We start from the raw sequence: 26,208 nt of genomic DNA on the forward strand, positions 1-26,208 counted from the left end.
CTGTCTTCCTTGAGAAAAATACTGACCCTTTGAAATAGGAGTGGCACCATTGTGTGGTGGGAAACAGTAGCCATGAGACAGGAGACATGCCTGGCAATATGCTGATTGGAGACAACGCAATCAAAGGTGGGTATGTAGCACTGAAGATGTATTAATCACATCAGGATAAGCAATCGCCACCTGTTGGAGACAATGACTGTGAACTCACCCCTGCACCTCCCAGGAACCACATTATGCCGGTTTTCATACCCACCCGCATATAACTGTAATGCTCTGAGATAGCAGACGGTTGCAAACTGCCTCCATATGCATAATTGAAGTTGTGTCTTTGTAAATGCAAATTTATTTGATGTATTATTTTCTCTTCAAATTGAGGGTAAGAAATTTGGGCTGCATCTTAAATCTTAAATGGGTTCATTTTTTCAGGCAGGGGTGTATCACAGGGGTTAAAACAGATGCCATAAGATTATGCCCTGCTAGGGATACCCTATCTGTATCTAGATAACTACTCATCCAGTTTGGTTCAAAGTTAGAACTTACTTAGACTTGCATTCTTTTGCAAAATTTATTGAGAGTGAGAATCTAGGGATGTAAGGCGTAGTGTTGTGTTTTTTAAATTGCTTATTTTTTTTTTCTCCTAAGAGATTTTATTTAGAAAAATTTGCCAAATTTGTAAATCAGGTTTCTGATAATTTGGAGAAATGGCTACAGGAATGTATCTACTATTCATAACTGAGAGCAGTACCTCTTTGGTAAGGACGGTTTTGAATATCATCTTCAACTCAGTAGATTTTTCTTGATGCTGTAATATGACATTTTAGTGAGATGTAGCCGTTGGTGATTATAAATAAGTGCATTTTGTTTGTATCAGAAAACCCTCATTTGCTCCTTGAGAACAATGATTAATGTTACATTTTATTGTGTGGTACTGAGTATAGTTTTACTAAAATGAAGGAAAACACGAATAAGCCTGTGCAGAATGTGATCATGATTTTAGAGGAGCAGGACACAGCATTTTCACTAGGGCAGCCCCCTTGATTTCTGAGTTTATTATCTCAGCACATAGGGAGTGGTCGTCTTTTTAATTTACTGTACTATGTAAATAAAGCTCTGTCTCTTTGTGCAAATTGTATCTTCAGGTCACCAGAGCTGTTGAGCACATAATATGTGTAACTCTGACATTGCAGCTGCCTATAGGCCATTAACATGAAGTGTATAAGAAACTTAAAAGGGCTGGGGCGCTGATCAGTGGCTCCAGCAGCAGTGCCGTAACTTGACAAACATTCTAATTGGAGTGGATTCAGAACCCATCCAATCTCAGAACCCATCCTTTTGAAGCCTTTTGAATACCGTGTGTCATACATAGTGCTTTGTTTCACTTTGTTTGTACCCTTAAATATACATGCATGGTTCACCCAAGATGTTCTTATTTGGTATATATCTAGTATATATGAAACTGGTGGAAGCAGAGGCACAGGGCACAGGATTTATGATGGACTACATTATTTTGTGATATTTCAGCTCTGTGGATTAGGAATGCAGTACTGGGGGATGCCTGAAGTTGTTGATGCCCGGAGCTTAGTGGAAATTAAATGCACAAAACCCCACCATTAATCTTTTAGCCACTTGTTTGTTATTTGGTTCTTTTAGCTGCATCATAATTAAAATGTAATCCTAGGGTAAATTAAAGTTAAACTTACAAATAGTCGCACAGGATTTAAAAGATTTGGATTTTAAAATGTGTATTGCAGCCTGGTAGACAGAATAATTGACTGTTTTTAATCATAACATTTGAAATAAAAACTGAATATGGTATGCAGCATGAAGACTGCAGAGTGCTGTTGAAAATGTAAAAGTCAATATGATACAACGACAGATATTTGAGGACAAGACAAAGCCGTTCTCTTAGTTTTTTTTCTTGAACTGTTCAAAGACAGATCTACTTAGTCCTACACTGATGAAACACTCCACACTACTCTATTGACAAAGCATTCAAAATGTAACTGCTAAACAAGGGCTTGAAATCAAAACACACAATTGAGACGGCTATACTTAAACATAAACACACATGGCTGGGTGCCTACAGCTCACAAGAGAAGCTGAGAGAATGTCCTTTTTATATGGCCAGGAATTGTTTTTGAAGTATTGGCTGCCTTACAATTCCCCTGTGTTTAGCATTGCACAAAAACAGCCCGAAAGAGATGTTCTGCTTCAGCTTTGTGTAGTGTAGCTATTCCATTATTTGCTTCAAAGCTCACATTTACAGTTTAAAATAGTATTTTATTAGCAGAAACAGACTTGGTGCTAATGTTCCATCTGAAAAGTCAGAATTATGTAATTTTGTATTTTTTAATTTTTTTACATTTTTTTACTGTTATCATCCATCTCCCAGCCATTGTCTAATTGAAGTTTTCATTCGCAATGTGTCGTGCAGCAGACTCCTGTAATGACTAACATTTTGCTATTGCATACTAATAAAATAATATTTATTTTTCTCTCTGGTATAATGTTGACAAATATCTATATCCTTAATAAAAAAATGCCAATGTAAATCTGTTTCAGAATGTTGGTATTACACATGGGATTAAATAATTCTATTACATAAATGTATTATCAGTCACTATAAAAACGCTCAAAGTGTTTGGTTCACTTTAGCATGGCATTACTCCAAACAAAATACTTGTTTCTTGGACAGCAACAACTGTTTTTTACAGAGCCTTTAATCTGCAAGGCAACCCCGAAGTGCTTAGCAGTAACAGTACAGTGCATTTCACGCTGTAGTTAGTGACATATTTTCATGGGGTGCATATCCAATTTAGATTTGAAAAGATAGCAAGCAGTGCCCATAATTTACTCCTCCAAAAAAAAAAAGTCATATCACATGTAATGCTGTAAAGTAGAACTAAATAAAGAAATCTGTTTATATAATGAGATGTTTGTCTTTTGAGTTGTAATAAAGAATCTGATATATATATATATATCCTTGCATAAAGGAAAAACATTGAGTGAAATAGCTCACATCACTTGATTTTCAAGGTGTGGTATCCGAAGCATAATCAACAAGTACAGAGAAACATCATCTGTAATTGACAAACTCAGGACTGGAAGACCCACAAAGCTGTCTAACAAGGATGAGCAATAGTTGAAGCTAATATCCTTAAGGGATAGAAAGAAGACAAGCGTTGAATTGACAACGGAACAGGCAGAAGGCACATGTGTCGTCCATCAAATCAACAGTACGAAGGTCACTCTTGAAATCAGGACTTCAAGAATGTTTTGCAGTAAGAATACCTCTGTTAAGAAAGGGGAACAGGACTAAAAGGCTAAAATATCCACAAGAACAGAAATTGAACTATGAAACAATGGTCAAAGGCGCTTTGGACTGTTGATGGATGTTAGAAGAATAAAAGCACCTTCATCTGGTTTTCAGCAAGTCAAAACCATGTTTATTGATGTCTTTATAGAGAACCCACAAGTCAAAATGCCAAGCTGATTGATGAGCTTATACATTGTGTGGACGGTTTTTGTTATTATTGTAAGAGCTGTCAGTAGCTGAGCTGTTCAAAGCGAGTTATGCTGGAATAAGAGACAACCTACACATGACATATTAAATTATTATATGTCAAAAAACTGAGATTGTACTCTGGGACTATTGTAAAACATACAAAGTCTTGTTATTTTTTTCTTCTGTCATATTCTGTCACATGTTTTACACATGGGATGACATCTGTTCACAAGATAAGTACTGAGATTTTGTCATATCCTTTATTTCTCGTACATGGTTTCTAGTAATTACCCATATACAGTATGCTAGATTGCATTAGTTTGAGCAGGAAGCTTTTAATGTATTGGAAAAAAATAAGTTATATATTATATTTTTGTATTTAATAGTTTTTTTCATTATGTATTAATTTTTCTGCCCAGCATCTACTGTGAATCAGCCTTCGGCTCACTTATTTTTTTATTTTCAAACATGCTGCAGATAATGTGAAGGAGCGTACTGCATTAATGAGAAGATAAAATCTTCAGTCAGTCTTGTTCATAACAACTGCTCAAGGGACCATCTAAAAGAAGGCTTGCAAGTAGAGCCTCAATATTTCTGACAATGTTGAGACTTTAGAAACATAACATGGAGTTCCCGATTCACTGAATCAACACCATGAAGTTAAGGCAAGGCTAGTTGTCATTTTGTTATATCGGTTTCTGGCAATGATCTATCACTCAATCGGTCTTGCATGTAAGTTGCAACAGAAATTACTGACAGCAATACAAATTTAGCATTTGTCTAGGCAGTCACCATTGCATCATTGGAAAGGTGTCTATACTACAAGAGAGTGCTCTTGTTCTTAACACAGGTTTTGGGTTACGGTTTTCATATCGCACACATTTTTACTTTCTCTTGTCTTTCTCTGGGGTTCAGCACAGAGATCAGTAGAAAACTGTCTCAGCATCTCTGTCATAGATAAAGACATGGTCAGCAAAGTGAATCAGGAATACACCGCTACCCTGCACTGTCAAAAGCTTTCAGTTCAGCACCAACATGTGGAGACAGTCTCTGTGTGACCCAACCTGCCTGCAGGGCTTTTGTTAAAATGACATGCTTGTCTGGAATAACCCCTTCAGTCACTGCGTGCATAATTGCACCATGTTAAGTCTCCTATATGCGTATCTATTTTATAATGCAAATATGTTTTTTCTAAGTTTTGGAAGGGCAACATCTCGAACAGCATAGAGTTCACACAAACTGTTTAAAATTTGTAAAAAATGTAATAATAAATTGTGACCAAAGGGGTTATAGAGAAATTGTCAGTGAGGAATTAAAATGTTTACCAATACCACAAGGGGGGATGGATGGGCTTGGGCAAGTGATATTGACATTGACATTCCGATGGTAACATGAACTCATGGAGACCTTTGCGGTCAAAGTCAGCACCTCTACACACTGGTGAAAACTGATTATGAATGTCAAGACATGTCCCTCTCTGTGCTCCCTCTATAAATATTGAAACTAATGCTACGTGAAGAACTGCTGGAAAGATACAAGAGCTTCCTGGGTCCAGATTAATCCAGGTTCAGAAATTAACTGGCTGTCTGCTGTGCTGACAGAGCCAGACTCCGTTCAGATTGTTTGATTGAAACTCCCGATTGGCTAATGCAGGTTCACATGCTTAAGAATAGTAATTGCCCCTATAACGGTCTTCAGAGCTGTCAAAAGTGCCCTCAGAATCCACACCAAATAAAATGGCAGACCAGAGTCAACATTGTCTAAATGTTTTTAAGTTTAGTAAAACACACATTGACTGCAGATTTCACCTTGTAGTGGAAAATTGTTCTTGTGTTGAAACCTCTTGTTTGCCTACGGGGCATTCTTGTCTGTCACTTTTTCAACACTCTGGGCAACAGTTCCCCCTGATAAGCCTTATCTCTAGTCATGTGTTTATTACTCCACTCAGTCAATTTCTAGGGAGAGTTCCTTACAATGGATAATTGAACAATTATTATCTTTTTTCATCTATAAAATATTAATTTGCTGATAATGCCCAAGTAAGACGGAACAGCAGCAGAGAGCATTTACTTTGCATTTACAGATTCACAGTGCATATGTTGCACAACCATCAAGAAACACATTCTGCATTTAGGAGCTCTTAAAGTTACATCAGAAAATGATGTATATGAAGCTAGTAACATCAATGTTTTGCCAAACTGATGTGGAATTTGTAAAAATGTCCAGATTTTACCATGCCTTGATTTTTTTAAATTTATTTATTTTTTGACACAGTTCAGTGTAGCCAAATAATGGTTGGCCATTTAGATTTACTCTTATTAAGCCACTGTTCTAATAGTACTGAATTAAAACATGATTTGTTTTAATTTGCAGGATGGTACAGAGGTTTTTCCACCAAGAAACCCACAGTAAAGGTAAGATTTTTATAATCTCTCTCTCTCTCTCTCTCTCTCTCTCTCTCTCTCTCATAAGAACATAAGAAAGTTTACAAACGAGAGGAGGCCATTCGGCCCATCTTGCTCGTTTGGTTGTTAGTAGCTCCCAGAATCTCATCTTCTTGAAGGATCCCAGGGTGTCAGCTTCAACAACATTACTGGGGAGTTGATTCCAGACCCTCACAATTCTCTGTGTAAAAAAGTGTCTCCTATTTTCTGTTCTGAATGCCCCTTTTTCTAAACTCCATTTGTGACCCCTGGTCCTTGTTTCTTTTTTCAGGCTGAAAAAGTCCCTTGCGTCCACACTGTCAATACCTTTTAGAATTTTGAATGCTTGAATTAGGTCGCCACGTAGTCTTCTTTGTTCAAGACTGAACAGATTCAATTATTTTAGCCTGTCTGCATATGACATGCCTTTTAAAGCCCGGAATAATTCTGGTCGCTCTTCTTTGCACTCTTTCTAGAGCAGCAATATCTTTTTTATAGCGAGGTGACCAGAACTGCACACAATATTCAAGATGAGGTCTTACAAGTGCATTGTACAGTTTTAACATTACTTCCCTTGATTTAAATTCAACACTTTTCACAATGTATCCGAGTATCTTGTTAGCCTTTTTTATAGCTTCCCCACATTGTCTAGATGAAGACATTTCTGAGTCAACAAAAACTCCTAGGTCTTTTTCATAGATTCCTTCTCCAATTTCAATATCTCCCATATGATATTTATAATGTACATTTTTATTTCCTGCGTGCAGTACCTTACACTTTTCTCTATTAAATGTCATTTGCCATGTATCTGCCCAGTTCTGAATCTTGTCTAGATCATTTTGAATGACCTTTGCTGCTGCAACAGTGTTTGCCACTCCTCCTACTTTTGTGTCGTCTGCAAATTTAACAAGTTTGCTTACTATACCAGAATCTAAATCATTAATGTAGATTAGGAATAGCAGAGGACCTAATACTGATCCCTGTGGTACACCGCTGGTTACCACACTCCATTCTGAGGTTTTTCCTCTAATCAGTACTTTCTGTTTTCTACATGTTAACCACTCCCTAATCCATGTACATGTGTTTCCTTGAATCCCAACTGCGTTCAGTTTGAGAATTAATCTTTTGTGCGGGACTTTGTCAAAAGCTTTCTGGAAATCTAAATAAACCATGTCATATGCTTTGCAATTATCCATTATCGATGTTGCATCCTCAAAAAAATCAAGCAAGTTAGTTAGGCACGATCTCCCTTTCCTAAAACCATGTTGACTGTCTCCCAGTACTCTGTTACCATATAGGTAATTTTCCATTTTGGATCTTATTATAGTTTCCATAAGTTTGCATATAATAGAAGTCAGGCTTACTGGTCTGTAGTTACCTGGTTCAGTTTTGTTTCCCTTTTTGTGGATCGGTATTACGTTTGCAATTTTCCAGTCTGTCGGTACCACCCCTGTGTCAAGAGACTGCTGCATGATCTTGGTTAGCGGTTTGTAAATTACTTCTTTCATTTCTTTGAGTACTACTGGGAGGATCTCATCCGGCCCAGGGGATTTGTTTATTTTAAGAGCTCCTAGTCCCTTTAACACTTCTGCCTCAGTTATGCTAAAGTTATTTAAAACTGGATAGGAACTGGATGACATGTGGGGCATGTTGTCAGTATCTTCCTTTGTAAAAACTTGTGAAAAGTAATCATTTAACATATTTGCTATTTTTTTTTTCTTCCTCTACGATTTTGCCATTTGTATCTCTTAAACATTTAATCTCCTCTTTGAATGTTCTCTTGCTGTTGTAATATTGGAAAAACATTTTGGAATTGGTTTTAGCTCCCTTAGCAATGTTCATTTCTATTTCTCTCTTGGCCTTTCTAACTTCCTTTTTGACTTGCATTTGCAGTTCTGTGTACTCTTTCTGTGTACTTTCTTTTTGGTCCTTTTTTAATGCTCTGTAAAGTGCCTTTTTTCGCTGAATATTTTTTTTAATTGATCTATTAAACCATTTTGGCAATTTAGTTTTACATTTAGATTTGTCTACTTTAGGGATATAATTGTTTTGCGCCTCTAGTACTACGTTTTTGAAGAACAACCATCCTTCTTCTGTGGGTGTTTTCTCTATTTTACTCCAATCTACTTCTGTTAGTCTCTGTTTCATGCCTTCATAGTTTGCTTTTCTAAAATTGTAAACCTTAGCTTTAGTCTTTACTTTTGAGGATTTAAAAAACACTTCAAATGAGACCATGTTGTGGTCTGAGTTTGCCAGTGGTTCTCTGACCTCTGTTTTAGTTATTCTATCTTCGTTATTTGAAAAGACTAAATCAAGGCATGCCTCCCCTCTAGTGGGTGCCTTCACAAATTGTGTTAGGAAGCAGTCATTTGTCATTTCCACCATTTCTATTTCGTCCTTCGCGCTACCCACCGGGTTTTCCCATTTTATTTGGGGGAAGTTGAAATCCCCCATTAGTATGGCTTCTCCTTTGCTACACACATTTCTAATGTCATTGTATAACAGATTATTGTGCTCACCGTCTGAATCTGGCGGTCTATAGCATGCTCCTATTATTATGCCTTTTGAATTTTTGTCTGTTATTCTGACCCATATTGATTCGGTTTTATTTTCTTTGTCCAGGTTTAACACCTGGGCTTCAAGACTGTTTCTTATGTATAGCGCTACCCCTCCTCCTCGTCTGTCCTGCCTGTCTTTCCTATACAGTGTATACCCACAAATATTATATTCGTCCCCATCACTCTCAGATAACCACGTTTCTGTAACACCTATCACATCATAGTTACCTGTTAGTGCAGTAGCTTCAAGTTCTAGAATTTTGTTTCTGATACTTCTAGCATTTAGATAAATACATTTAATGGTTGTCTTACCTGAGTTGTTGTTCTTGTTTTGATGCGGTCTCCCTTCTGTTTTTTTGTTGATTTCTCCCCCCTTCCTTTCTAGTTTAAATGCTTCCGAACCTGCTCGAGGATCTTTTCTCCAAGTAGACTAGTTCCCTTGTTATTTAAATGCAGTCCATCCCGTCTATACAGATAGTCCTCGTTGTAGAAAGTGGTCCAATGATCAAGATAGGTGAAGCCTTCCCGTGTGCACCACGTCTTCAGCCATGCGTTTTGATTAATTATTTCCAGCTGTCCATATGGTCCTTTGCAAGGTGCGGGTAGTATACCAGAAAATACCACAGTTTTGGTTTTCTCTTTTAATTTCCTTCCTAGCTCTCTGAATTTGTTTTGCAGGGATTTTGGTCTGTCTCTTCCAATGTTGTTTGTACCGATGTGGACGACTACTACCGGGTCGTCTCCTGTTCGTTCTAGGAGCCTGTCCACGTTCTCAGTGATGTGCTTGACCGAGGCTCCCGGAAGGCAGCACACTGTTGTAGTAAGGGGGTCCAAACTGCGAACTGAACTTGCTGTGTTTCTCAATATGGAGTCCCCAACAATCATGACCTCCCTTCTTTTTGCTGTCTGGTCACCACTGTCAATGGGGTCCTGGATGTTGTTCCTTTCATTCTCTTGTTGTTGGTTCTGCTCATCAAAATTCTGAAGTGACTCAAATCTGTTGGTTGTTTTGATTTCTGGTGGTTGTGTTTGACGAAGTTTCTTTTTTTCCCTGCTTCTGCCTACCTGAACCCAGCTGTTCTGACCTTCTATCTCCCTGGTGGCTTTCAGTCTGTTAGGGGTGATGCAGACTTCCATGAATTGTGGGTGTGCCAGTTCCTCAAGATCTTGTTGCTGTCTCACTTCTTCCAGCTCCATTTCTAGCATGCTTACTAGTTTATGCAAATCCTGGATCGCGCGGCACTTTACGCACACTTGGTTTAGCTCCGCTGGGTTTTCTCGGATTTCCCACATCAAGCAGGTGTCACAGATTACTGGCTTGAAGACCATGTTGAGGGTTTTTTTTTTTTTTTTTTGAAGTTTAGTTTCTTCTGCAGCCGTCAACCTGCTTTCAAACTGCTTCGAAACTGCTCTGTACTTTTCCACGCTGTACTTCTCGCTGTCGCTTCCACTCGCTGTCGCTGGGAAGACTGCCTCGTTTAACTGCGTTGTTCTGCTGTGCTGTCGGCTCCTCCCCTCGCCCGTGTCTCAAAACGGCGCTGAATTTGAATCAGCTGCTCCGAGTTTCAGCTTGTTTGTTATCACAAAAACACACGCGGCTGCTGCTGTGTTTCCCCAATGTCCTCTGTTTTCTGATTAAAGCAATTCAAGATGCAATTTCTCCTTTCTGCTTCGAAACTGCTCTGTACTTTTCCACGCTGTACTTCTCCCACTTGCTGTCGCTTCCACTCGCTGTCGCTGGGAAGACTGCCTCGTTTAACTGCGTTGTTCTGCTGTGCTGTCGGCTCCTCCCCTCGCCCGTGTCTCAAAACGGCGCTGAATTTGAATCAGCTGCTCCGAGTTTCAGCTTGTTTGTTATCACAAAAAAACACACGCGGCTGTGTTTCCCCAATGTCCTCTGTTTTCTGATTAAAGCAATTCAAGATGCAATTTCTCCTTTCTGCTTCGAAACTGCTCTGTACTTTTCCACGCTGTACTTCTCCCACTCGCTGTCGCTTCCACTCGCTGTCGCTGGGAAGACTGCCTCGTTTAACTGCGTTGTTCTGCTGTGCTGTCGGCTCCTCCCCTCGCCCGTGTCTCAAAACGGCGCTGAATTTGAATCAGCTGCTCCGAGTTTCAGCTTGTTTGTTATCAGAAAAACACACGCGGCTGTGTTTCCCCAATGTCCTCTGTTTTCTGATTAAAGCAATTCAAGATGCAATTTCTCCTTTCTGCTTCGAAACTGCTCTGTACTTTTCCACGCTGTACTTCTCCCACTTGCTGTCGCTTCCACTCGCTGTCGCTGGGAAGACTGCCTCGTTTAACTGCGTTGTTCTGCTGTGCTGTCGGCTCCTCCCCTCGCCCGTGTCTCAAAACGGCGCTGAATTTGAATCAGCTGCTCCGAGTTTCAGCTTGTTTGTTATCAGAAAAACACACGCGGCTGTGTTTCCCCAATGTCCTCTGTTTTCTGATTAAAGCAATTCAAGATGCAATTTCTCCTTTCTGCTTCGAAACTGCTCTGTACTTTTCCACGCTGTACTTCTCCCACTTGCTGTCGCTTCCACTCGCTGTCGCTGGGAAGACTGCCTCGTTTAACTGCGTTGTTCTGCTGTGCTGTCGGCTCCTCCCCTCGCCCGTGTCTCAAAACGGCGCTGAATTTGAATCAGCTGCTCCGAGTTTCAGCTTGTTTGTTATCAGAAAAACACACGCGGCTGTGTTTCCCCAATGTCCTCTGTTTTCTGATTAAAGCAATTCAAGATGCAATTTCTCCTTTCTGCTTCGAAACTGCTCTGTACTTTTCCACGCTGTACTTCTCCCACTTGCTGTCGCTTCCACTCGCTGTCGCTGGGAAGACTGCCTCGTTTAACTGCGTTGTTCTGCTGTGCTGTCGGCTCCTCCCCTCGCCCGTGTCTCAAAACGGCGCTGAATTTGAATCAGCTGCTCCGAGTTTCAGCTTGTTTGTTATCAGAAAAACACACGCGGCTGTGTTTCCCCAATGTCCTCTGTTTTCTGATTAAAGCAATTCAAGATGCAATTTCTCCTTTCTGCTTCGAAACTGCTCTGTACTTTTCCACGCTGTACTTCTCCCACTTGCTGTCGCTTCCACTCGCTGTCGCTGGGAAGACTGCCTCGTTTAACTGCGTTGTTCTGCTGTGCTGTCGGCTCCTCCCCTCGCCCGTGTCTCAAAACGGCGCTGAATTTGAATCAGCTGCTCCGAGTTTCAGCTTGTTTGTTATCAGAAAAACACACGCGGCTGGCTGTGTTTCCCCAATGTCCTCTGTTTTCTGATTAAAGCAATTCAAGATGCAATTTCTCCTTTCTGCTTCGAAACTGCTCTGTACTTTTCCACGCTGTACTTCTCCCACTTGCTGTCGCTTCCACTCGCTGTCGCTGGGAAGACTGCCTCGTTTATAGCTAACCAGTTGGACCATTTATGTACAGATCCTAGTTTGTCTATAATTCCATTCATTCTATTTACTGATATGCGTATACAATAATACATACATAAATAAAAGCGTGCAGTTTTAATTATTTGATTAGCCAAATGTAATGTGAAGCATGACTACAACAGCCAGGACAAAAGATTGTTTCCTGCAGGAACAGAGACATTTACTTATATTGGCTGTGACAAGAAAAGCCAGGTTCTTTAGTGGCTTGGTTGCTTGCCTGTTCTGTGCATCATACAGGAGAGCGATCCCTTTCATTCAATCTTGTCTAAACGATTCACTAGTTTCAAGTAGTCTAAACGCACCATATTTAGTTTATTGCACTGTGGTCTCTGTTAGCAACTTTACCAACTTGGTTTGTCTAGTTGGCCCCACACAAAACCAAGAGTGTTATGGGATACATTGACCGTTTGCTATATGAGGCCATTTTAGCTTTAAAGTGACACATAATTTGGAGATTAACTCTGCTAGCTTCTTATCCATGGCTAATAGCAGCTGTACTACTATGTGTATTTTCTACATTTTAAACGATTTAAAATATTTTGGCCTTGCCTTCAGTATCCTACTTTTAATAAACACATATTAAAACAGTTTGGCATGAACATTTCAAGAAATATGCCTTCAAATTTGCCATGTTTGTGCATTTCTGTCTTTGATAACTGTCAGGTTGCAGTGTTAATGTACTGCTAAAACTGTTTTTAACAGTAACACTGTAATGCATTTGCAATGTGAGGAGTCTCTGCCGATCTCAGCTACAATGATAACATAACAGCAGAAAGTAAGTTCAGAGCAGTTTTTACATTAATGATGTTTTATAGTGGAGGTGACATTTAATATTTTGTGCAATCAAGTGCAATTATGGGAATGCAGAAATGTTACTGAACTGCAAAGTACCATAGTAATAAATGGAAATCATCTGAGGTTAAATTAGTATCATTCAGCTTGTTCAGAACATTGGTGTTCCTTTTTTTATTTTATTTTTTTTAACAGAATATAGTGGTACAGTACTAAAATACCTTCATAATCGCTTGGCAAACAATTACAGCATGACATTACAGTAAGAACAGTGTAAATACATTTTAAGTCAGTTGTGCTTGCATTGTCCGAAAAAACAATTGGAACCTTTTTCAAATTTTTCTTTTTTTTTTTTTTCAAAAGAATGAATAATATTCTCACTGGCAAGCTTATCACAAACCTTCAGGAAACACAGGGACGTTAATCATGTAAAAAAATAATGCTGGAGATACTATTTGAAGTACAGAATTTACTATACAATGAGCAGTAAAGGGCAGGTACAAAAATAGAAAATTCCAATATTTTACTCAGGAAATGAAGCCACTGTCAAAGAAAAGCGCATCTCGCTATGGAGTAAACTGCACACAAATTTAGCTCTGTGTGTGTGTGTGTGTGGAACACTGTTAGCCAAACAAGTATTGTATTGACCACAGATGAACCAAGACATCAAAAGACTATTTAGATATTCTTTAAATAAAACCTACACAGGATCTAACAGTAACTGGGCCAGGCTGCCCCACTAATGAAGCTGACGTGAAAGGGTAGCTTTTCAGGGGTGACCTCTGAACCAGGAACAGAAGCCAAAACCCGTAGCGCTCAGTATATTTATTTAACAGGCGCAGGCAGCTGCAGGGTTTTATATTCTGGCCGAGGGGTTAACTAGCTATTAATTAGTTACCTTATTACCTCTCGGCCTAAGTCTGCACGAGATTACATAAGGATCCTCACAAGGTATTTAAAAATAAAAACAATAACCTGACGGACATCGTCTCGCTCATCCGGTCAAACAATATAATAATAATAATAATAATAATAATAATAATAATAATAATAATAATAATAATAATAATAATAATAATAACACTACTACAAATAATAATATCGGACGGCTTTCGCTGTCGGTTTAACACAAATCATAATACAAAACAATAATAAACAAAGGGGCCGGACACTCTGCCATAAGCTGTCTTATATCTCAGCCTAATAAATATAATTCCAAAAGCACCGAATCCTATTTAAAACCATCTTGTCACAACATGGCATTTGCTTTTGCCATGCCAAGAAGCATGTTGCATTATTTGTAGTTGTTTTTCCATGAGTCTTCTTCTGTAGAGGTAATGCTGACTGAACTCTGAAATCCCTGGCAGGCATGTTTAGTGACCTGAGCCTAATTACTACAATGGTAGGGTTAAACCTAAACCTCTTCTCCCTCATAGCTCTGTAAACACATTTCAGTCCTGACCTGAGCACCTATCATTCCACTGGGGTAGATGTTGAGAACACAAGACACATGAGTCATAGGTGAAAGAGATGTGAATTTGAGTTTCATGCCTAAGGGATTTTTTTTACTTGCAATCTACTGCATGTGTCAGATTTAGTAATAATTATACATAGTAATCTGTCTACAAGACATATGTATGTTTCACTGACTAGTTTCCTTCACCATGTTTTAAATATGTGCTTCACTTGAAATGCAAGCTTTAAATCTATATGTGTTTCTTATATCTTTATTTTTTCTGAGGTTGGCTAAAGAACCCTTTATGTATGAGGTAGATTTCTCTGCTGTGGTGCTCTTATTTAAACATGTCTGTCCACAGTATCTCTTTATTATGCATATATTTTTTGTTGCTGCAGCATTGTTTTTTTGCATAATCCACCCCCTCTCGTCCTCCTACGCAGTCATTTCCTGTTAAAAGGGTTGAGATGTGAATGTATGTGGTGCTCAAACAGCAGTGCCACTCCATCAGATTGGAAAGATGAAGACAGGAGCACCAGGGCTTTCTCACATGGTGGAAGCTGATTTGTGTGTGTGAGAGAGAGAGAGAGAGAGAGAGAGAGAGAGAGAGAGAGAGAGAGAGAGAGAGAGAGAGAGAGAGAGAGAGAGAGAGAGAGAGAGAGAGAGAGAGAGAGAGAGAGAGAGAGAGAGAGAAGTAATGTATGTGTTTGCAAGTCATATTTAAAACACACCTTTGTGCTGGCATGAAACTTGAAACAGCAGTAAGTTTAACTAAATGGAAAAGCTGCTTAAAATACTAGCAAACACAGTTTGGGGCTATTTATTTTCAATAAAGAATTCACTCGCTGCCTGTTCAGTGTATTATTTTTTTGATTAATAAATACATTCACCAAACCAGTTTCCTCACTTTTTCAGTTTTTAAAGAGCCATTTTTTTTAAAATAAATGTGCCCCTAATTGAGAATGCAGTGTGGTGGGTAGAAATACCTTTGGGGTGCACTTTCTCCCATTCTAGGGTATCTGGAAACATCTGGAGATCATTATTGTGTGTTAATTACTGAGGTGCATTTTATTGGTTTAAATACATTGAGGGAAAACTGGAAAAAAAAAAAAAAAAAAACGCACAGAAATGCTGTATTTTTTCTTTTTAGTCTTCTGAGTGTATCCGTGAAGATTTTCTGCTGGCCCGCAGCAGTCAGGGAAAGGAGCCTGATCTTCTGTACTGGTGCTGGTGTCAATGAAAGTTCTCTTTTTATTGATCTTTGAGGTTTTAATGAGGAGTTTTTAATGAACATCTCAGAAAAGCAGCTGGTCTGTGAGGCACTCCCCCTGTGATGTAACAGTCTGATTGGCAGGTCTGACATTCATTCACGTCGCTTTACATGGGTTTGAAAATCTCACTTTAAAATGACAAATGACTGATTGCTACATTCTTTAACAAGAACAGTACGGCTCAGCAGTAGAAGCTTTTGGCTTTGATGCCAAGGCATACCCGCTGTACAGTATTGCCCAGGCGTGATTGCCATTCATCCAAAAGAATGTACAATTGAGTCGGAAACAATTATTCTATAATCTCAATGGCCAAAAACTGTGAAAAAATAAATGTTCCTCTCACTCCACAGTAAAACTGTATTCAATTGGAAGTTGTGATGTTTTGTAATTTTTAGTTGAAACTGTGAGTTGTGGGTCCTATATGGTTTTATACAGAAATTCAAAAGAAAGTATTCAACCACCCCTGTTGGGGTTGAGGACATTGGTTAGTCCACTTCCTTACTGCATTAATAACTTCTGCTGGAGGGCTTACACTATGAGCACCTGGTGAACACACCAGGATAAGTAAAAATAATAAAAACTGGTTTATAAACTGTCAGATCTAAAATTGGAACACATGAAAATATTATTTAAGTTCCACTTTTTTGAAGATAAATTTCTCTTATTATCCATTTCCCGCCGGGCAGCAGCACAGACAGTGCTGTTCCTGGAGATTAATTCTTGCTCATTAGAGTAAATAATTTGTTCTTGTGGCAGAGAAAACAACTCCACTGACTGTCTGTCAGTCTGTCTGACAGGAATATTTTGCTTGTTCTATTTCCTGTCTGTTACTTGCCATCACCCCCGCAAGCACTGTGGGCCCAAAGCAGCATTACAACTTACATTACCCTTAACTTTTAAACTAAATAATTGGTCAGGCTGCCCACTGGGTATCCTTTACATTATTGTTGTCATTTCTTTCAATAACCGGGACCGTTTTTAATAATATTTTCAACCTTTTCTGCAGCAGTACCTGTCTGGTACTAATTTGACTAGTGGACTGTGGTAACCTAAGGCATTTTTATAAAGTGAGAAAACTGATAAACAACAAGCAAACAGGGCCCAGATAACTTAGTTCAGGCTCAGTGTTGGAATAGAACATTACAGTTCACATACCCACACATCTACATGTTTACTTGAGGCAGCAACAATATGTAGCTGTTTGAAGTAACTGTAACAGCATTATGTATGTACTGTAGAGCTGACAGGCTCTGAAAGGTCTGCACTGCGGCTGTGATTGAAATAAATACACAAACAAAAGCCGAAGGTTTTATACCAGACTGAATATACACCAACCAGTGGCAGTTCTAATATAATTTGAATTCTTCCACTCCTTTTAGAACCATATAGAGAACTTGCAATTACAAAATAAAGCACAGCACAGTTAAATGGTTTGCATTTTCCTCTAAAACAAAATCAATGAATTTTCCATTCATTTTTGTTTGTCCATTCCTCTGTAAATTATTTAGATTTTGTTATTCAATTTAGCCCTCGCATACCCAGTCTGGCCAATATTTGTTTTCTGTAGGAATAGTGTGAAACTGAACTTGTATTACTGGTGATTAATTGGTTACATTATTTAGGTTTAACACAGCTGATACAGAAACTACTGAGAATTTTAGGTGAATAATATCTGAAACTAAAAACCAGAAGACAGTGGTTCTCCACTGTGCACTTGCTATCCTGCGTGACTGACAACAAGGTGTGTTTCAGGGAACATTGCTTCTATAGTAAAGCATAATTGGTGAATGAGAGACCCCCTGCATCTCCAGTCATAATTAAGCTCATTAATTAGCAATGCTAGTTTAATTATAATTTGGGGGGGGGGGGGGGGGGGGGGGGCTTGTGAAATGTATGTCAGGGCACTCACAAACCAAACAGCTGCTTTCCTTCTTTTCTGACATGCTTTGAGCCAGTAGTTCTAAGAATAAGGCAAAGACTCTGGGAGGCTTCTAAAACTAGCTTTTACTTTTTAAAATGAAAACATGTTTGCTATAACCTACAGTAAGTAGCTGATGAATATGCATGGAGGCTGTGTGGTCCAGTGGTTAAGGATAGAGGCTTGTAACCAGGAAATACCCGGTTCAAGTCACTTAATCTCCTTGTGCTCTGTCTTTTGGCTGAAATGCTCTTGTAAGTGACTCTACAGCTGATCCATGGTTCACAAACCCTAGTCTTGTATCTTGTAAAGTGCTTTGTGATGGTGGTCCACTATGAAAGGCACTATATAAAAACAAAGATTATTATTATTATAAACTGACCCTTCTTTTATTGACTTCATCATTGCAACCCTGGGACAGGCCATTCCAAAAGGATACAATGGAAATGGCCTTGACAATGTCATAAACTTAGTTTGCTTGAATTTCATAAATAATTCATTGTGGTATCTTGTGTTATGTAAAAAAGGTCTCCATCAAAAAAGCGAAGAGCAAATCTGAGTCTCAGGCAATGTGTTTGAAGAAAGTGAGTTTTTGTTCCTCAGGCTGTGAACAACTTGCTGTCCTGTTAAATATTTTTATTTATTTATTTGTTTTCTTTTACTTCTGGGCAAACAGGCTGCACAGTTATTTGGAAATTCTTTCAGCTGCATCATACCCCCTTCTTTCTTTAGTAATACAATTGTGTTTTATGTTTATTTATTTATTTGTTTATTTGTTTGTTTGTTTATTTTCACACAGGATTACTGCTTCCAGTTTGAATATGACACTTTGTTGTTATTGCTATAAATTGGATAGTAAATTATTGGTGTATTTATAAGTCATTGAAGAGTAACCCTATATGTAATTTTTTGGTTGTAAGCCATTTTGACTGAATATGATTGGTTTCATAGTGGTTCAACCTGGAAAACGAAACTGTAATGTGTATTTAAAATGGCAAACTTTATTGTGTTAAATGACCGGACTGGAACCAAATATTTTACCAATGTTATTTCATATTAAAGTAGTCAAAAAAAGAATAGCTTTTAGGTTGGTGCTTGGCAACAGGTGTATATTTATTACAGTGATTCTTTTTTTTTTCACTTTGCCTTTATTATTTCAGCTTGTTTTCCCCTTTCAATGTAACACTCACCTTTAACTAAACAAGCATGTGGAAATGCAGCAGAATTCCAAACTGACATTTTATTTTTTACTTCTGTAAGTTGCTTTCTAACAAAAGCAGGAGTGGTGCGGGCAGTTCTTAGCCTGCTTTCTAATCTCCCAATTTTGGTTTATCTGTTATTGAGTTATTATTTATGGGTATTTTAAGCTGCTCACTGTCTCTGATGTGAGTCATGACTGCTCTTCTCCTTGGCTGAAGTAAATGTGCAGCAGCAGCAGCAGCAGCAGCATCAATGGATTGTAATAAGTCAACTGGCTCCTGCTGGTTAAAAGCACAGAGCAGGGCAGCACAATCTACACAATTATCAAGAGAGTAGTGGAAAGTATGACAGGTAATGCTAACGGTCAGTAAGTAATAAAATTTGGTTGGAACTTATTTAAATATGTTGCTTCCAAATACACATTAAAAGTTGCCAGATGGAAACACTGGTGCCTCTAAACATATCCCTTAAATACACCCTTAATCTTGTCTTATATCAAACAAGCTACATTTGTTTGCTTGGGTACTTTTGGATTGGGTGGCCAGGGATTCAATGCTACTGAGGAAGAGACATTCAGGGATAAGCAGGCTATTCATGGCTCTTATGTGCTGGGCTCATGGGTAGGCACCACTATGCCTGCATCCTAAGCACCCGGGATTCTGGTCATATCAGATCTAGGAAGCAGCTGTACAAGGGTGGACTTCTCACTTCCTTGATGGGAAAGAATGGGAGAGCAAGGGTGATTGTAAGATGAACGCTACAGTATCAATTTTGTTTTTTTGCCTGTTTTACCCTATTGAAATTCTTCATTTTTTGATCAGTGTTTGCTGATGGGATTGTAAGATGGCGAGAGATTGAACTCTGGTGGGTAAAAATATACTGAAAGATAAGCAGGTAAAGTGGAGAGAGAAAAAAATGTAACTGATTTGCAAAGTGAAACATTGAATAGAAATGTAATTGCGCTATGGCAATAGACATGGGTGCCCACTACTTTGCTATGGCAACCTGGATGATGGTGTATCTATAAAAAGCTTTATACATTTCTTTAGAGGATAAATGTACCTTGCAGTGTGAATAAGAACGAGAAAGAGTTGACCTCCTACTGGCTCAAGTATAATGCATTTGAGTATTGTGCAATGGCTGTTGATTTACCAATTATACAACATGAGCAAAATTAAGCTTCCTACGTTTTTACAGGCCATACAATATGCCTAAATAGACTCTCACTTGATTGATTCTGTTTTTGTGCAGATTGCATCCCTGAGATATTCTGAAATACAGGTCTGGCATAAAGTCACTTACAATATATTCAGTCATGCTGTGACTTATCTAGCTCGGCAGAGTGCTGAATTTTGGTACTGGCACAGAACATGAAATGGGAAAATAAAAAAATGCCCTGATGAAGCCCATAGCACATGGTTTATTGACTATGATGGTTAAAATCACTGAGTGATACAATGCTGAATGACTAGGCTGAGGCTTTGAAAACTGCTCACAGTTAAATATCTGACAAGCTACAACAGTGCCCTTTACAGGGGGCTCTCTGCATTGGTTGGATGTGGATATACCCAAAGCCAACTGGCTTTCTGCAGTTTCAGACAGGGTGGGTCAGGCACCTGGTCTGACAGGCTCCTGGTTACTCCAGGCCAATAGGACTTACTGTTAATAAGAAATGGGCCTTAAACTGAAGGTAGGAGCTCAGCAGGCAATTACTTCTGTATCCATGAATGTATGAGATAATGCACCAAGCTTTTAGAAGCATTTAAATTCCTTTGACGTGTGGTCAAACATTTAAAAAACTTAAAAAACGGTGTGGCTAAGAGCTTAAAGTTTGTGAAATGCTTTTCATTACATGACGGTAGTCTACTCTCTTCAATCCAAGATTCACCTACATTGGGATGCTTCGTTACTGCTGACTGCCTCCTGTACTGCTTTACAAAATACCTTTTCCTCATTAATAGAGGTGGGCTTCATTTAGCTACAGGTCACATTTTCACAATCACATTTTTTGGTGCAAGGTGATTTAAGCCAACATAATGGATCAGTTAACACTGCTCCTTAGCTTTTGTGCTTTACCACTGTCATGTAATAAGTTTGAATATGGACAGTGCTTTCATCAGAATGCATCTTAAGACTTAATGATGCACTTAAAAGGACACATGTTAACCAATTAGAATGTTAAATATAAAATGCAAATCATATATACAATAACCGTATTTGGTAGCTGTTCCTTGTGCTCAACTTGCAGCACACTCTGTTTCAGCAGTTGCCTCCAGTTTGTTTAGATTATCTAAGAGTATCCCACCCCACGTGAAACCCTTTCCCAGCCAAATACCCATATCTGTATCTATATTCATCATTACAATCGCTGTTGAAATTCTAGGTTTTGGTAAAACCAAACATAGCGCTATAACCTGATGCACTAGCTGTACGCCTCTCTCTCTCTCTCTCTCTCTCTCTCTCTCTATCTCTGCACTCTCTTTTGACAGAGCAGTCTATAGAGACGACTGCTGTTTGATTTGATGAGTTTGTCCTATGCCTCATTGCATGCAGACCCACTCTATTCCCTTAGCAAACGGTCATCAGAAACAAATTACTTTTCCAGTCATTAATGACATTGGCTGGATCCAACGCAAGTTATACTGTATGTGGGGAAAAAAGGTGATTGTCCTAATGGTAGGGTTGGTGAGTAAACCACCTAGTCCCCATTTCTACCACTGCCTGCTATAATTCAACCTCAAGTATTACACATACAGTAGAAATCAGTGTACAGGTGGTGAACAAAAGGGGAATGGTCCAGTGAAATAAATCACTCCTGACAATCATTACTTGGCCACAAAGATTTTATCCACCTAGTTAATAGTTATGGCTTTGGCTTAGGATGCTTAACTGTAGTTGCCTCAATTTTCCAGCAGACATTACTCTCTGCATTATGGAACTTTTGCAAGCATTCTCAAGGAGAGAGGGCAAGGATTAATGGTCATGGTGGCTGAGCTGCTCCCTCACCTCCTAAGAGAGTAGTCTCTGTAGGGTATCTTTGAGACTTGCTTGCAGGGCAATGCAGGGAAGCTCACATAGAGAAACACCTGTGCTATTTATGCTCCATGGATGAATAAAAAAGACTTCCTGTGCTACAAGTTCAACATCTTTCATGATCCCCAAAGTTCATCTTTCCAATTAACAGTGCGGAAAAAAGTGTATGTTTGAGACTGTTTAAAAGATCAACAGAAATGTTAAAGATAAGAATTAGGATGCCTGTGTTCCCTAAGCAACATTTGGGATTTGGGAGGATGCTAAAGGTCTGAACAGTGAACCCTGCAAAGATAATGTAACAGCCTAATTTTCTGCTCCGTGTGGTTTATTGACAAACTTCTCATGATAGTTGTTGTTTAAGAGATGTGTATTTCTGCTGGGAAGGAGATGGTAATGCTATAATTTGCAATGTGGTAAATGGAATGTTCTCTTTTCTTTTTATAGGGGATCTTTCCAACCAACTATATTCACTTGAAGAGGGGGATTGTCAGTAACAGTGGGTAAGTATCTTCTCTCTATTTATTATAAAGGTGTACTAAATGTAGTCTCTCTTCAGTCTTAATCCTACCCTCATTGTATTCCCATGTTTGTATCTCTTCATATTTTGATTATGCTTTTAAATCTTCTGTAAGAAATCGTCAAACTCTGTGTTGGCAAATATGCGAACCGGAAAAATGGTAACCATTTTACTTAAATACTGGCAGTGAAGACTATTAGAGGAGAAAACACAGCAATAGCAAAGAATGTTAGATTTGGTAACCAGGTATTGTTTGCCCGAACACCATAGGCTGTTGGGTTCTTTGGTTTTCATTTCTCCAGTTGTTCGTATTATGGAGGTGTTTTATTGACTTGTCTAATAACATTGATCTGAGTCCAACAACAACTTACCCCAGGTCTCCAGTACATCACTTACCATCAATTTATAGAAACCATTATTCTGCTTCCATCAGGCTAATACACAGACTATTGTGACTGAGTTGTAACTTGCTTAGTAAAAAGACTAGCAGATCATTAAGCCAGTCAATCCTCTGGCAATTTTTTGTTCGTCTGTTGTGGATAATCAAGGTTCTTTCAAATATGCTTTGACTGTAAAGTGAGACATACAACTTTTTGGGATTCTGTGGTGCTTTGGATTGTCGAGTGGCAGCTGTTTGTAAAATAGAAAAAATCATTTAAAAATATGTGACTATCGTACTGATAGTAATAAAATCAGTGGTCTTAATTTTACTGATGTTGTTGTTAAGGTAAAACAGATCCAAAAAACAATGTGTCCTAAGTAGAAATATTTTGTAAAATGTTACAGATAGAGAATTAGCTTTTTAAAATAACCTCTGATGTTGGTTTTAATTTCAAATTCAGACATTCCCAATTGTTTGTATTGAATATGGATACTATATCTGATGGAACCTTATAATTCAGAACTGGCCACAAAGTTTTTATTTACTGTAGGCCCCTTTTTTCACAAAATGACCATCATTGTTTTAAGCTTGTGAGTAGAGGGTGGCAAGGAACTTATTAATTAAAAAATATATCTCTGGGTTTAATCAGTAGCTAAAAAATAAATCCATCATCGTTTAGAAAATGAAAGGCTAATTATTCTTGTTCCACAACTCACAGAAACAACTATGCTCAATATATAAAATATTCAAACAAAGGAAGATTTTTTTATGCCAGTTCAGTAATTATAAAAACACAATAAAAAACCCTTAAAAAAAAAAAAAAAAAAAACTATGAACATCATTTAGATATTTTATTTAACAGAAATACTTAAGTTTTTTGTCAAGTATAAGGAAAACTACAAAGTGGTATGTAAGCCAATATGCTTGCGTAATATTATTCACCAGGTTTCATTTGACTTGAAGCAAAATTTGGTAATTCTATTGGGTGATGCAAAACTTTTGTCCATAGCGGTACTTTTAATTCTGTATCTTTTGCAAATTAAATCTGCTCTTTTTTTCAATGAACGACATATTACTACTTGGAAGCACTTCAGAAGGCAGAACTTTATTGGGATTGGAACTTGGAAGAGATCCAGGAGCCTCCAGCAGGGCGTTACCTCACTTTACAGTCCTGGCTAACATTGTGTAATCCTCCACAGTGCGTAAAACTAGCAACTATTACAAATTAGAGGTCTACAGCCATCCTGCATATCTCGCCCGTGGCAGTGCAAAGTAACTGAAGCACTACCATATGTGATGTGATTATATGATTCTTTATATCAGACTGAATCAGAAATGGGAAAATAATGAATTCATATAAAAATGTAACTAGCAACTACAAATAAATGCATAGAAAAAAATATACATCAGACAAGTTATTTAGTCTTTTACTCAGTTGACAACAGATTCTCATTTTTCGTTTATAATGATGTTCTGCCCATGAAGACCACAATACTTCTTCAAACATCACTATAAAACACTATCAAATATGAATCAGAAGAAACACAGTATGCTGTACATGAGTCAAAAGCCATGGCAATAAAACACTGGATCAGTTAGTTCTGATTTAACAGTTACAAATACCAACCCAATCTAATATCTACTTTTACACATACAGAAGTTAATTTGAACCTCTTTTAAAGAACATTACCAACTTCTACAAACTGAGAATTCTACTAAATGCATTTTAGATGTTTGGAACATTCAGTTTTATAAATTAATTTTATCTTAATTAAGGGAAGTTAAAGTTAGTAGGCACTGATGCATCTTGATGTTTATACCATTAACATAATCGATAATTAAGTATTTGCTCATTTTAGTCAGACATCTTTGCTGTTTGTACACCTTTGAAGATAGTCTTGAAAGCAGCATCCAAAAACTGAATGCTAAATTGTTAACCCAATTTTTTGTCCCCCTTCTGAAATTAAAATACAGTAACTCTGCTCCATATGTAGGTTAGGATAGTAGGTTGGTCTACTTTTAAAACAAACACAATCCTTAGGCATTAGGTTCAAATTCAGCAGGTTTCAAATCTATATCATGTTTAAAGTATTTGTACACATCTAATATTACACTTTATTTCTCCTTTCCTTGTTGTAGAAGAGTTTAGATATAACTGTCAAGACAATTTTCTGTTTCGACCCAAACCTAAGCAATTGAACTTACCAGAGTTACGGAACCCTGAAAGCTTCAGCCGGGCGACTCTTCTGCCTTGACTTGTGGGGTTTCTGACCAGAAGGGGTCGCCAGGGTGAAAACTCAAAGGCCAGAGTGGAGCTTTCTATGGGTCTCCTGCCAAGATCGGCAATTCTTTACAACAGACATTCAAACCAGTGAGCTGCTCATTAGTGAACAATAGAATCGTATTTGAAACTACCAAAGGAGAATCAATCATACTAACAAAAACCTACTATTTCATGGTGGGAACACCTGTAATGGTGGTGTTTGTATATCTATGGCTGTGGTAGGTTGCTTTCATACATGTTGTTTTATAATAAATCATCCCTGTGAGGGGGAACCTCTGTGTCAAGCTGCCGGTACTTTAACTGCAGTTACGCCATTCGCTGTACATTGTGCCCTCAGGGAGGCTTTGTTTTTGTTCACAAGTCCCCCATTTCTTGTTGCATTGCTGTCAAAGTAGTAGTAACTGTCCCTGTTCTTAGAAGAACAAGTATGTTGCCAAGTGTAATTAAAATTGCGACGTTTCAAAGGATGTGAAATTACAATTATGTACTGTTTCAGAGATTCCCTGGATGGTATTCCCAGCTCTGAAAGGTTGCCATTAGCATTTTTTGGTGGCTGTTTATGGTCTCTTGTGATTTGTGACCCTCCAAGGTCTCCCAAGTTTTATTTTTCTATTTATTGAAATAATTGGTTAGGACTCACACTTCAATCTCCTTTCCTCCCTGCCTGTCTAATTTCTGCAATCGTTTCCCCATGCCTTGCACAGTGTTTTTAGTGAAGCACATCCCAGTATTATTTGGTATTATGTGTACTGTTTGCTTGCTGTTATTTGAGAGGCAGTAGCACTGTTGCCTGGGTTTCCTCTGATTCCATGTGACGGAAGCATAATGCAGTTAGTAGTACCATTCTTAAAGTGCTGCAGAATTCAATTTAGCTACTCGAAAGTAACAGAGCTGCATATCCAGTAATTCAATAAAATGACTTAAGACCATGAAGTGAGCTCTCAGTAGATGCTGCATCAATTAAAAATTAGTTATATAAAAATAATGAGAAATTGTAGTTATCGGCATATGAATCACACCCTGTAGAGAATCGTATTTTAAAGATGATATTGTATCAGAAAGTGCATGCCACTGGTCTATATTTTCAAAGGGGACCATTATAGAAAAAAATTTTCCAGAGCAATTTAATTTCCTATCAGTTCCAGCACTCAGAGTTTCTAATATTATTGTTAAAGCTGCAGTAGTTGATCTTGTACATGAAGCTATGTCAACAAGTTAGAAAAAGCCATTTATCTCAGTGGGGCACTATACATGCCAAAAAGTTCACAAATGTTTTTTGTTTTTTATGTGCTTTTTTTTTTTTTTTCATTGTTTACATCCATCAGCATTTGATTTATAATTATAGAGTAAAATAATAAAGTAAAAGTATTTGGTTATTGCTCTGGGTTGTCGTTACATTACAATACCTGTTATGCAAATGGTATTAACTAAACTACAGTCC

The 26,208-nt window shown here is 38.1% G+C and overlaps 1 protein-coding gene across 4 annotated transcripts in view; it reads left to right on the top strand.

Moving 5' to 3' along the window:
* Positions 1-26,208, top strand: part of LOC121329019 (dedicator of cytokinesis protein 3-like) — a 212,002-nt gene that overhangs the window by 46,978 nt on the left and 138,816 nt on the right. For all 4 annotated transcript variants that reach the window (XM_041274211.1, XM_041274212.1, XM_041274213.1 and 1 more), the window contains 2 exons: positions 5,879-5,919; positions 22,029-22,084. In XM_041274211.1, coding sequence (XP_041130145.1) covers positions 5,879-5,919; positions 22,029-22,084 — 97 coding nt within the window. The remainder of the gene's footprint in view (positions 1-5,878; positions 5,920-22,028; positions 22,085-26,208) is intronic.

Source organism: Polyodon spathula, chromosome 16 (assembly GCF_017654505.1).
Source record: "Polyodon spathula isolate WHYD16114869_AA chromosome 16, ASM1765450v1, whole genome shotgun sequence".
Classification (NCBI taxonomy): Eukaryota; Metazoa; Chordata; class Actinopteri; order Acipenseriformes; family Polyodontidae; genus Polyodon; species Polyodon spathula.